Source organism: Selaginella moellendorffii, unplaced genomic scaffold, assembly GCF_000143415.4.
Source record: "Selaginella moellendorffii unplaced genomic scaffold, v1.0 SELMOscaffold_144, whole genome shotgun sequence".
Lineage (NCBI taxonomy): Eukaryota > Viridiplantae > Streptophyta > Lycopodiopsida > Selaginellales > Selaginellaceae > Selaginella > Selaginella moellendorffii.
The window spans coordinates 261,612-274,006 of record NW_003314405.1 but is presented as its reverse complement, the minus strand read 5'-3'; the positions used below and the strand labels follow the sequence as shown (position 1 = coordinate 274,006).

The 12,395-nt window shown below is 39.0% G+C and overlaps 3 protein-coding genes across 3 annotated transcripts in view; 1 reads left to right on the top strand and 2 right to left on the bottom strand.

Annotated features, from left to right (window-relative positions):
- Positions 1–1,502: 1,502 nt before the first annotated feature.
- Positions 1,503–3,266, bottom strand: LOC9646501. The gene is made up of 10 exons (XM_024666617.1): positions 3,160–3,266; positions 3,002–3,109; positions 2,644–2,944; positions 2,505–2,593; positions 2,302–2,434; positions 2,210–2,252; positions 2,052–2,156; positions 1,931–2,005; positions 1,801–1,879; positions 1,503–1,747 (listed from the first exon to the last, which is right to left on the bottom strand). The coding sequence occupies exons 2-10, from the start codon at positions 3,047–3,049 to the stop codon at positions 1,586–1,588; spliced, it is 1,035 nt and encodes a 344-aa protein (XP_024522385.1). The 5' UTR covers positions 3,050–3,109; positions 3,160–3,266; the 3' UTR covers positions 1,503–1,585.
- Positions 3,267–4,111: 845 nt separating this feature from the next.
- Positions 4,112–5,805, top strand: LOC9646470 (GDSL esterase/lipase 6). Its single transcript, XM_002992901.2, has 2 exons — positions 4,112–4,881; positions 5,718–5,805. Exons 1-2 carry the CDS (start codon positions 4,112–4,114, stop codon positions 5,803–5,805), a joined length of 858 nt encoding a protein of 285 aa, XP_002992947.2.
- Positions 5,806–6,319: 514 nt separating this feature from the next.
- LOC9646500 overlaps positions 6,320–12,395 on the bottom strand; it is a 6,591-nt gene continuing 515 nt past the window's right edge. The window contains exons 3-13 of the mRNA XM_024666634.1: positions 12,302–12,391; positions 12,144–12,251; positions 11,786–12,086; positions 11,647–11,735; positions 11,444–11,576; positions 11,352–11,394; positions 11,194–11,298; positions 11,068–11,142; positions 10,938–11,016; positions 10,798–10,884; positions 6,320–6,412 (exon numbers count right to left, since the gene is read on the bottom strand). Coding sequence (XP_024522402.1) covers positions 6,320–6,412; positions 10,798–10,884; positions 10,938–11,016; positions 11,068–11,142; positions 11,194–11,298; positions 11,352–11,394; positions 11,444–11,576; positions 11,647–11,735; positions 11,786–12,086; positions 12,144–12,251; positions 12,302–12,391 — 1,203 coding nt within the window. The remainder of the gene's footprint in view (positions 6,413–10,797; positions 10,885–10,937; positions 11,017–11,067; positions 11,143–11,193; positions 11,299–11,351; positions 11,395–11,443; positions 11,577–11,646; positions 11,736–11,785; positions 12,087–12,143; positions 12,252–12,301; positions 12,392–12,395) is intronic.

Sequence of the window (12,395 nt, the reverse complement as noted above, 5' to 3'; positions counted from 1 at the left end):
GAGCATGGCTTTTAAATTAATATAGATATACTCTTTATTAACTTTTGCATTATGAAGTTTTAGCCTGTGAATTTGCTAAGGTGGAAATTATAGGTTATATCATGATTTCTTTTTAAACATTGAAATTAGTCAGTATGAAATTTATGATTGTTATTATATAGGATTTAGTTATAAACTTCTTTGAGCTTTTAGTTCTTGATCATCTGGGATAGTTAATTATCCTTATTAAATATTATAATTAATTATTATTGCTAATAATTATATGCCATTCTATTCTATTTGGCAATGATTATCAATAATATAACTTATTTAAGTTAATACATTTCTCACAAAATATGAATATCATAAATTTTTTTCTAGAGTTGTTTCTTTGGCAATGGTCTCAAGTGTGCATCAACAAGAATGTCAATCTTTTTAAAGGGGGGAGAACATATCATAAATAGTATCAAAAGTTGTCTGTTAGTAAAACTTTTTGAATATTTTTTTCTTTTTTTCTTTTTGTATGGCAGAAAGGTTAGTATTGTTAGACTTTTTATCAATCTCCACATAAGCTAGTTAAGAAATTAATTAATATATATGCATTTAGACCAAAAAGGCACTAAAGAAAGAAATCCTAGCTGTGATTGAGAATAGGTCATCATTGTCTCGCCATATCCAAGTCGACATCTGATAATCTATCACCTATTGAATATATTGAGAGACTAAGCTTAATATTGCAAGGGTTTTCAACATTAGCAAGTGCAAATTAACAATATAAATTTTTCATCACCAATGTCCAATATGCTATAAACAAAGTTGGAATGCCTTCAGAAGTGACTGGAAAGGGGGGTCTGCTGCACCGACAAGATACATAACGATCATAATCCTTAAATGCAAGGAAGTTTGTTACAGCTACCAAGTCTCTCCAGGTGGGTTTGTCCTTTATGACAAAGTGAACCTACAATTATGAACACAGAATAACAAAGGCATGTCTAATCCGCAGCTTACTTCAATGGACACTTTAGCACTTTTGAGTGCCTTTGGTATGCTTTCTACAGCAATCCTTGCCGCTTTATCCAGAGGAAACCTGAAACACAATGTGAACTCAGTATACAAGAGGTAAGGTGTGAGTACAAACCCACCATAGCCGCACAAGATAGCTGGGAACGCTATGTGCTTAACGCCCTCCTTGCAAGCAAGTGTTATAGCGTTCCTGTAATAGACAAAGCACAATGTATCAAATTTGCTACACACTCTTGTAAGTGAGACCAAGATATTCAGCAGCTTCCGTGTCCCTGTCTTTGTAGAATTTTGGGCCTTGCATAACAATGATTTTAGGTGCTGGCAGTCCTCCTGAAGGGCTGAGAAACAAGTCCGTTAAAAGTTTTAAAAGGAAATGAGGAAAGACAGTTACAAAAGGAACCAGTAGCAAACCACAAACCAGTAGCAATACATATTTCTGAAAAGAGAAAAGCGCATGTCAAATGCCAAACACCCCTTTGCTTTACCTATCCTAAGTTATAATTTAGCAATATTGAGCTCAGTCTCTCAATATATTCAATAGGTGAGATATTGACTTGCAAGACAACAATGACCTAGAATATTCTCAATCACGGCTAAAAAAAGTTGGAATGCCTTCAGAAGTGACTGGAAAGGGAGGTCTGTTGCACCGACAAGATACGTAACGATCATAATCCTTAAATGCAAGGAGGTCTGTTGCAGCTACCCAGTCTCTCCAGGTGGGTTCGTCCTTTATGACAAAGTGAACCTACAATTTTGAACACAGAATAACAAAGGCATGTCTAATCCAGGGAAGCTTACCTCAATGGACACTTTAGCAATTTTGAGTGCCTTTTGTACGCTTTCTACAGCAATCCTTGCCGCTTTATCCAGAGGAAACCTGAAACACAATGCGAACTCAGTATACAAGAGGTAAGGTGTGAGTACAAACCCGCCATATCTGCACAAGATAGCTGGGAACGCTATGTGCTTAATGCCCTCCTTGCAAGCAAATGTTATAGCGTTCCTGTAATAGACAAAGCACAATGTATCTGCTACACACTCTGGCATACCTGTAAGTGAGACCAAGATACTCAGCAGCTTCCATGTCCCTGTCTTTGTAGTATTTTGGGCCTTGAATAACAATGATTTTAGGAGCTGGCAGTCCTCCTGAAGGGCTGAGAAACAAGTCCGTTAAAAGTTTTAAAAGGAAATGAGGAAAGACAGTTACATGATATCCAAGCCAGTAAAGGAACCAGTAGCAATACATATTTCTGAAAAGAGAAAAGCTCATGTCAAATGCCAAACACCCCTTTGCTTTACCTCTGTGTATCTGACCTCCAACAGGAACTACAATAGCGTCATTCTTTCCGTCTACAAACCACTCTTTTATGTCCCCGTTTTTAATCACGAACTTGCAAGAGCCGACTTTACAAACAAGCTTGAGGTCCTTTTCCTGATCAAAAGCCACTAAATCTCAAACCACAAACTCGGATAAACAAACAAAACGAGAGGTAGATTTGAACCTTGAGGTCCATCACTCTTATGCAGGGGTCCCTGGGAGGTCCGGGCTTGCAAGAGGTAAATGGTTCGGGTACTTGAGGGTTCCCATTGACTGAAAACAGAAACAAGGTTATATAGCTATAATTGATGTACTGTACGTACCTAGGGGAAGGAAACCATCGGGTCTAACATCATATAACTCCGTCGCTTGTTCGTCTTCAGACTCATCCGGGTCTTCAGGCACATCTTCATCTTCAGACTCAGATTCGTCCGCAGGCTCGGGATTTATATCGACTGGGTTTTCCTCTATGTCCTCTGCGGCGCTGTGTAGCTGTCCACTCACCTCTTGAGTCACTCCATTGGCCACTTTCTGTCGCAGCAGCTCTCCAACAGGAACTACTGCGAATGTCCTGCAATCATCAGACCCTACATCGGCAATCTGGCGGCAAGCTTCCTCGAGGCCCTGTACTAGTTCGCCCATTACAATCTCGTTTGCGGATCAGAAGCATACAATACTCACAAGTGCGTCGATCCGAGTGGTGAAAACGCTTGTAAAATCGCTATCCATGTGATAATTTAGGTGTCTCGACGCAACGATTAGGTATGTGTCTGCCGTAGTCAGCCGCTCCTGTGTGCACACACTTTCAGAATAACAAATTTCAACAAAAGAGTAAGTACCTTGTGGTAATAAAAAGGTAGACTGCTACTTTGCGGGGGGCTAGCATTTTTGAGACGGTAGAGAGAACTTGGACGGGTTAGCTTTTCGTCCTTCCCACTTCGGCACAGTATCACCAACGCAAGGGCCTGGCCAAATACATACACATGCGCGTCTCCAAGCACCACCACCAAGGACCTGTTTTGCGCACACCAATCCTATAAAACCAAAGTAAACATTCACAGAAACAGCAATAATCCATCTGACAAGAAGAGAGATTACCACATACCCGGCAATCTGATGATCCTACCAGAGCCCGCAGCTCTTCATTCATCCTGCAAAAGAACCACCGATATTTTTTTGAAAAGTACAATGCACATACTCTTACTTTGTGAATGCGAGCTCCAGAGCTCGTGGAGTACCGAATGTTGACAGCTCCAGAGATGCTCGAATGTGATCCATGAGTCGAGATCGGCGTAACTTGAGAAGTTCGAGATGTACAGAATAGAGGTGCACATCTCTTACGTCCGGATAAGCTGCATGGAAAATTAGCACAACTCGCTCCTGCACTCTCCCTAGCTCTGGCAAGCACACGATACGTGGAGTCGCATCCTGGGGCGGCTCGACTATCACTGCCTCCATCGCCACAGCACAGCCCTAAGCCCTATAGCCTTTTTACGTTAGAGTTATTTTTATGGGTTATCGAGTGTTGACTTTGCTTGCTTAATCCTTCGCCTTTGCGCAAAGGAGAGCTCCATTTCCCTGTTCTAGCCAATGATGCGAGTGGCATGGAGAAATCCTTGTGAATCGCATCTACTGGCGAGCTAGAAGAAGAAGAGCAACAAAAACTTGTTCAAGGCTCTTTCTAATCCAAAAAGGCATGAAGCCCAGCTGTAAAGGTGAGTTCACCTTTTTCTCGTTTCTCTATATAAACGGGCTTTCCGTAATAGGTTCTCTCGTGAAGGTTTTGGCGAGATGAAGACGTCGTCGAAGATTTTAGTGTTCTTGTTTGCGATCTTGGCTCTCTGCGCGTGCGTGTATGGGAGGTCAGTTCCTCAGCTGCGGACTATCTACATGGGAGACTCAATCTTTGATGTTGGAACTAACAAGTACGTGAAGAACTCTGTTTCTCGTTGTGATTTTGTGCTGTATGGGAAGACAAGGTATAACCAGCCATCAGGAAGGTGTAGCGATGGGTTTCTAATTCCAGATCTGATAAACAAAGTGATCGGTTTGCCCTTTTCAAAACCATTCTTGGGCTTGAAAGGTGGGAGCCAACTTCCACTAAGCATCAACTTTGCGTCAGACGGTAGTGGACTGCTTGATTCTACTCACTCCGACTGGGGTGTCGTGTCGTTTAATGAGCAGCTAAAACAACTTGGACAGCTAGCCAACAAGATCCCCATGATGAATCTCAATGACTTTGTGGTTGTGATATCTTCGGGTGGCAATGACATTGCGGCAAATCTTCAAAACCTTGCTAATGTAGACTTGGAAGCAATGCTAGTGTTATTGGAGAAAGGCTTGGAGCAACTTTATAAATATGGATTCAGGAAGATTGTCTACTCTAGCCTTGGGCCGTTAGGCTGTGTGCCTATTGTCACGTCGGATGGAAATTGTGTGAGAGAGATCAACGATTTAGTAGAACAATTCAATTGGCAAGCTCGGGCGATTGTTTTGGGGGTGGCAAAGAAATTCCCAGGGATGAGAGGTGCATTTGTTGACGGCTATTCACTGATCAAATCGTACGTGGAGAACCCAAATAAGTTTGGATTCCAGAATGGAGGGGGTTGTTGCCCCAATTGCCTATCACACAAAAATACCTTGAGCGGGCTGTGCAGGAATCCAAGTGATTATGTTTTCTGGGATTTAATTCACCCAACAGAGCACACGTACACACTAGTGACGAAAGAATTCATGAAACAAATCAAGAAAATCTTGTAACTTCACAGAGCATTCTCATTCACAGAGCTTGCAACCAGGCAGAAGAAAGCTGCCGAATGGAAGCAACGTATCCATCCTTCGCCTGTTCTTCATTGCGAGCTGGCATTTGTGAGGCATCAGCAGTTTCTTTCTACTTCGACATGGAGCAACATGCCCCTCCAGCTATGACCAGCTCTAGGCCTTGCTCTACCACAGTTGCTCCCACCAGCGAGGCCATATTTAATAGATGGTGTTTTAGGTGAAATTAAAAAGTTAAAGAAAAGGAATATTAAAAGTAAAAAAAAAAAATCCGCCTTAAAATTAACTTTGCTCCAACCTTTATGAGTTAATAGTTACTATCGCATTTACTTTAATGAGTTTCTTTATTTAACCATGCATTTTTCGTTAGCTTAGATTTAAACAATTCACAGCCATCGGATCAGCTAATCTGACGGTTAGGATGCTGTGTAAATATATCTAAAGGCTAGTGTTTAGGGTAAGTTTTGAGGGGGCTGGTTTTGCTGTTGGCGGCGGCGCTGGGAGGAGGCGGCGTGGGAGGAGGCGTTATGTTTTTCTCAAACCATCAAAATGGTGGGGTGCCCATTCTCAACGTGGCTACTCAGTATTCGTTTTGGGCTGTCGCTACTGTTTTGTACAGTACGTTGAGGCGGCCAAAGCGAGAGGAAGTCGGGGAATCGAAGCCCCCGGCTGCCCCACACTTAGATGTAGGATTTTCGATTGTGTGAAACTACTAACAAGCAGGATCGAAGACCAGCTACCCAGCCCTCTCTTGGGGATTTCCTCTTTGAGGAGAACCCCTCCAAAACAAAAAACGAAGAAGAAGCATTCCTGTCGTTTTTTTGGTCTTCGAAACAGTGTTTGCCTTGTTGCTTGACAAGGATTAGGGCCCCCTCTGTTCCGCTCCATCCCCAAGTCTTCACAATGAAAATTAAGCTGGGGAAAAATTGTCATGCAGGAACATGATCAAGAACTCGTCGTGTGCAAGGCCTCCCTGCAAGCTTGATAAACAACAAAGAACAGGGAACTGCAAACCATAAGAACACTTCATACTCGCGAACTTCAGTTTCTTCCGATTGCTCATGACCCCCAAAGGAGCGTTTCTCTTTGGATCTAGCTAGGGTAGGGAGCGGCAGGGACAGGATCACCGGCATTTCATCGAGCTTGTAGCTGATCTTGATCATACCTTGGACGGCCATGAATTTCTGGTATCATACCCCTCTCTTAGCATTGCTTATTAGATCAGTGCACTTCTTCTTGCATGACTTTCCTTGTCCGGCCTGAGATGAATGCGTCTGATTTTCGATTTTCAGATAATTTCATAGCAGCGTCTACCTGGAAGAGCTCCCAAACGCATACTGTCCGATATGTGCTAGCTGGTGGTGGTGAGAGCGTACCATGTTAATTAGATTTAACTAGTATCAACAAATATCTGTGGATTGGATTTCAGGCATTACAACAGACTAGGATAAAACTTCTTCCTTAGAAAAGAAAAATGTGAGAGAAAGACACTGACACTAGAGGTACTTTGAGCTCTATCTAGTATATTTTCTAATTGTAAATCATTTTATTGTCGATTTTCTATCGAATCAATATATCTAGACTTCATACAGGTAACACTTGCTTTATCTTTCTTGCTTTTCCAACGTTGGTTTCAGTTTGATATTTTAGTGTCAATCTTCATTCCGGAAAGTTTTCTTCTAATTCTCAAGCTGCTTTGACAAGTTCCTCCAGAGGCAAGATGCTTTTTACTTAAGTTTTTTCAAAGAGTTTCTATCGATTTTATACTCTGCATGGCTGTGGCCTTGCAGTGTCTGCTCCAGCCAAGGTAGCGTTTGGGGACATGCCAAGGACGTGATCCTCCCAGTAAGGCGCAAGTGGATCTTCACATATATTTATATCATGCAACTCAAATTAACCAGGTAACTCTCGAGTCAAGAGACAAACCGGTTCTCAACACTTAATACTTTGACCAGTCCAGAAATAGGCGTGATCGAGGTCGCTACTTTCTCATGCTCCTTGTCGCAATTCTTTTGAGCCAGGGTCCTGGAGATACAAAGTCAAGCTCTACAAAGCAAGTATGAAGAGAGACACACGCCTTTACTTGGCTCATTCTTATGTCTGTATTATTATCATATATATGATGTGGAAGTTTTAAAATTGTTTAAAGTTTGCAAAAATGTGAAGTATAATTTTTTTTATAAAAATAAAAAAATATTTAAAAAAATAAATATAAAAATGTTTATAGCTAAAAAATGATAAGAAATTAATAAAAAGTTTTAAAACTTCAAGTTGGTATAGTGTATATGTGTCAATTATAACTACATTTGCTATAATGCCCACAACAAAATTCTAATTTTTCTTTCTTAAGATCTTCATTACAAACTTTTTTTTGTTTGTGGGTGTCCCAGAAGTTTATGAATTTTTTGTAGCAACATGCCAAGCACTTCCAAATGTTTAATGTCAATAGGATAAAGTACACTCGCATGTGTTTTATGATAAGAATCAAGTAAGTAACATATGTTAGCATAGAGTTAAAAAAATTGGTAGTAGTTGTGTGAGCACAAGGTAATCCAATTTTTTATCATCCAAAGCATGAGCAAGACTATGTTAGTATGTTAACCACACAAGTATGCTCTTGTGTCTATATTTCAAATATAGTAAGATCTAAGGGCATGAGAAACCTTATGAAATTGCATCATAAAGAGGTTTCATAATAGCTCAATTATTATTTTTGGATTGATGCTCAAGTAGAGGATAGCCAAGGTCAAGTCCAAGTCCAGCCAAAATGAGTAAAGGCTGTGTGCATATGTTCTTATTGTGCATAAGCTTCACTCAGCTATTGAGGGCTTTGGCTACCCTTTGGCACTTGAAATATGAACCTTACAACTATGCCATCTTAGTTGATGCTGGTTATACATTGCCTTCACTCCATCTTTGGGTGCTAGAACATATGTGCTTTGCATTAACTACTTAGTTGATCTTACTAGTAGTCATATGTCTGTTTCAAAGATTAAGCCATGAATGTATAAATATAAATTGTTTTATATTGTGAAATTGTGAATGGCTTATTAAATTAATAATAGTTTATTTGATAGTACCTTACTACTCAGATAACTATAGTAATTCTATAACTAATATGTGTAAAGAGTCCTGACCTTCAAAAGGGATGCACTTACTAGATTCAAGACTAATGCGTACTCATTTATATTCTCAGTGGTTCATGATAACTTGTCAAATCATATGGTCCTCGTGTCAGTGATACTTAAATTAAATTTCTACCCTATCAACTTTTGATGGTAGGATATAATAGGGAATTAGGGTTTGATTTTGAGACACAGATACCACATCTAGGGAAGGTAGCAAACGCACGAATTATCCAATTCTGACATTGGGAGGTACTAACAATAAATAATAATACCGGCCTTTCAAAATTTGGTAATTGGAATGAGTACAATATAAATCTCTTAAGGAAGATTCATTAGAGGGCACGTCTAGTGCCAATAGCTATAGTAATTCTAATTCTAATAACATGTTATTATAGTTAAAAAGCTCATTTGGATCTCAGGACAAGATGAATGGTTTCCCTATATGCACTAGTCACCCCATTCTATGAGTCAATGATGCTAATTTGATCTTTACTGGCTAGGGTGTGGAGTCTGATAATGTTATTTTGAAAAAATTAAAGTGCTCAAAACAAACTCATACTCTAAATGCATTAGTATGGAATAATGTAATAGGACTCTAATCCTGTTGTGTTGGTCTCCAAGATATGAGTAATGATTAGTTGGGACAATTGAGGGCATTTGTACTCTATTGTTAGAGATGAAATTCTTAAGCATTTGCTGAGGATGCTTTTATTAATCAAGAATGAAAGTTAGGAGCTCAAATATGATTAAATACCATTTTAGTCTTAACCATAGATGATGATGATTAGGGATTGGCAGATGTTATTTGGATGACAATGCCATCACCTCATGAAAAATCAAAGTCTTTGAGTTCCAAGAGGAGTATGGTTGCAAAGCTAAAACTTAAAGGAATTTATGAAAGGGTATTATTTGGAGTGAAGCTTGTGGTTTGATGAAGAAACTTACTAAGTTTAGATATAGTAAGAATTAATAGATTAAGAGCTCTTTCTTGATTCTATAGGTTGTAATTTCTTAGTTGGTGAAGTGATTTGTTTGGTTAATTTTATTAACAAACAAGACCCCAGCCTAGTAACTAGTGTTTTCTCCAAGCTAGCTTCTTAGAGAGGCTATTTACTTTTGGTGGATAGAAGTTTGAAGCAATAATAGATTTGTGATGCCTTTAGATGTTTTGGCTGCACATGCACTACATTGATGAACTCAACAAGTGCATGCCTATGTCAATGTTAAAACCTTGACATTAACATTGGTAGAGTTGATATTAGAGTGAAATGAGATATTTCTTCATCAATATATTGCAAAAGATAAATTTTTGATCTATAATTATTCAGATAGTTAGTAATTAATTAAGCCTCATTGGAAATTGATAATTTGCTTCATGAGTTTTGACAAAGATAATATTGGTGATTTGGTTATAGCTTTATGTTATTAATGTTCATGCATTTGCTAGTTAGCAATTATACTGACATTCAATAAATTGAGTGGTAAGTTGGTGTCAATGCGATGGCATAGTGAGTCCAAAGAAAATAATCTCTATAATAGACCCATGGGAGGGTGTTAGCTATATTATAGATGAACTTTTTTAGTAGGGTTGAGTTTTGGCTTTTCTTTGAAAAGTGACTTAATTAGCTAGTTTTGCAAAATGAAGAATTAGTGATTAATACTAAACTTGTTAGATCCTTGTTGGTTTAAGTTTGAAATTATTGATTATTGATAATTCTCATTACACTTGTTATAAAGTGTGTTACATGTTAAAATTTATAAAAGATGGTTTGGTGATCACTTGTTGAGCATGGATTTTAAATTAACATAGATATACTCTTTATTAACTTTTGCATTATGAAGTTTTGGCCTATGAATTTGCTAAGGTGGAAATTATAGGTTATATCATGATTTCTTTTTAAACATTAAAGTTAGTCAGTATGAAACTTATGATTGTTATTATATAGGATTTAGTTATAAACTTCTTTGAGCTTTTGGTTCTTGATCATCTGGGATAGTTGATTATCTTTATTAAATATTATATTTAATTATTATTGCTAATAATCATATGCCATTCTATTCTATTTGGTAATGATTATCAACAATATAACTTATTTAGTTAATGCATTTCTCACAAAATATGAATATCATGAATTTTTTCTAGAGTTGTTTCTTTGGCAGTGGTCTCAAGTGTGCATCAACAAGAATGTCAATCTTTTTAAAGGGGGGAGAACATATCATAAATAGTATCAAAAGTTGTCTATTAGTAAGACTTTTTGAATATTCTTCTTTTACTGTTATAATAGCAGAAACCTGAGCTAATTAAGAAACTAATTAATATGTATGCATTTAGACCAAAAGGGCACTAAAGAAAGAAATTATAAATTATAAATGAGAAATTTATATTGTTAATTTGCACTTGCTAATGTTGAAAACCCTTGCAATATTGAGCTTAGTCTCTCAATATATTCAATAGGTGATAGATTATCAATGTGGTAAGACAATGATGACCTATTCTCAATCACAGCTAAAAAAAGTTGGAATGCCTTCAGAAGTGACTGGAAAGGGGGGTCTGTTGCACCGACAAGATACATAACGATCATAATCCTTAAATGCAAGGAGGTTTGTTGCAGCTACCCAGTGTCTCCAGGTGGGTTCGTCCTTTATGACAAAGTGAACCTACAATTTTGAACACAGAATAACAAAGGCATGTCTAATCCAGGGAAGCTTACCTCAATGGACACTTTAGCAATTTTGAGTGCCTTTTGTACGCTTTCTACAGCAATCCTTGCCACTTTATCCAGAGGAAACCTGAAACACAATGCGAACTCAGTATACAATAGGTAAGGTGTGGGTACAAACCCGCCATATCTGCACAAGATAGCTGGGAACGCTATGTGCTTAACGCCCTCCTTGCAAGCAAGTGTTATAGCGTTCCTGTAATAGACAAAGCACAATGTATCAAATTTGCTACACACTCTGGCATACCTGTAAGTGAGACCAAGATACTCAGCAGCTTCCATGTCCCTGTCTTTGTAGTATTTTGGGCCTTGAATAACAATGATTTTAGGTGCTGGCAGTCCTCCTGAAGGGCTGAGAAACAAGTCAGTTAAAAGTTTTAAAAGGAAATGAGGAAAGACAGTTACATGATATCCAAGCCAGTAAAGGAACCAGTAGCAATACATATTTCTGAAAAGAGAAAAGCTCATGTCAAATGCCAAACACCCCTTTGCTTTACCTCTGTGTATCTGACCTCCAACAGGAACTACAATAGCGTCATTCTTTCCGTCTACAAACCACTCTTTTATGTCCCCGTTTTTAATCACGAACTTGCAAGAGCCGACTTTACAAACAAGCTTGAGGTCCTTTTCCTGATCAAAAGCCACTAAATCTCAAACCACAAACTCAGATAAACAAACAAAACGAGAGGTAGATTTGAACCTTGAGGTCCATCACTCTTATGCAGGGGTCCCTGGGAGGTCCGGGCTTGCAAGAGGTAAATGGTTCGGGTACTTGAGGGTTCCCATTGACTGAAAACAGAAATAAGGTTATATAGCTATAATTGATGTACTGTACGTACCTAGGGGAAGGAAACCATCGGGTCTAACATCATATAACTCCATCGCTTGTTCGTCTTCAGACTCATCCGGGTCTTCAGGCACATCTTCATCTTCAGACTCAGATTCGTCCGCAGGCTCGGGATTTATATCGACTGGGTTTTCCTCTATGTCCTCTGCGGCGCTGTGTAGCTGTCCACTCACCTCTTGAGTCACTCCATTGGCCACTTTCTGTCGCAGCAGCTCTCCAACAGGAACTACTGCGAATGTCCTGCAATCATCAGACCCTACATCGGCAATCTGGCGGCAAGCTTCCTCGAGGCCCTGTACTAGTTCGCCCATTACAAGCTTGTTTGCAGATCAGAAGCATACAATACTCACAAGTGCGTCGATCCGAGTGGTGAAAACGCTTGTAAAATCGCTATCCATGTGATAATTTAGGTGTCTCGACGCAACGATTAGGTAAGTGTCTGCCGTAGTCAGCCGCTCCTGTGTGCACACACTTTCAGAATAACAAATTTCAACAAAAGAGTAAGTACCTTGTGGTAATAAAAAGGTAGACTGCTACTTTGCGGGGGGCTAGCATTTTTGAGACGGTAGAGAGAACTTGGACGGGTTAGCTTTTCGTCCTTT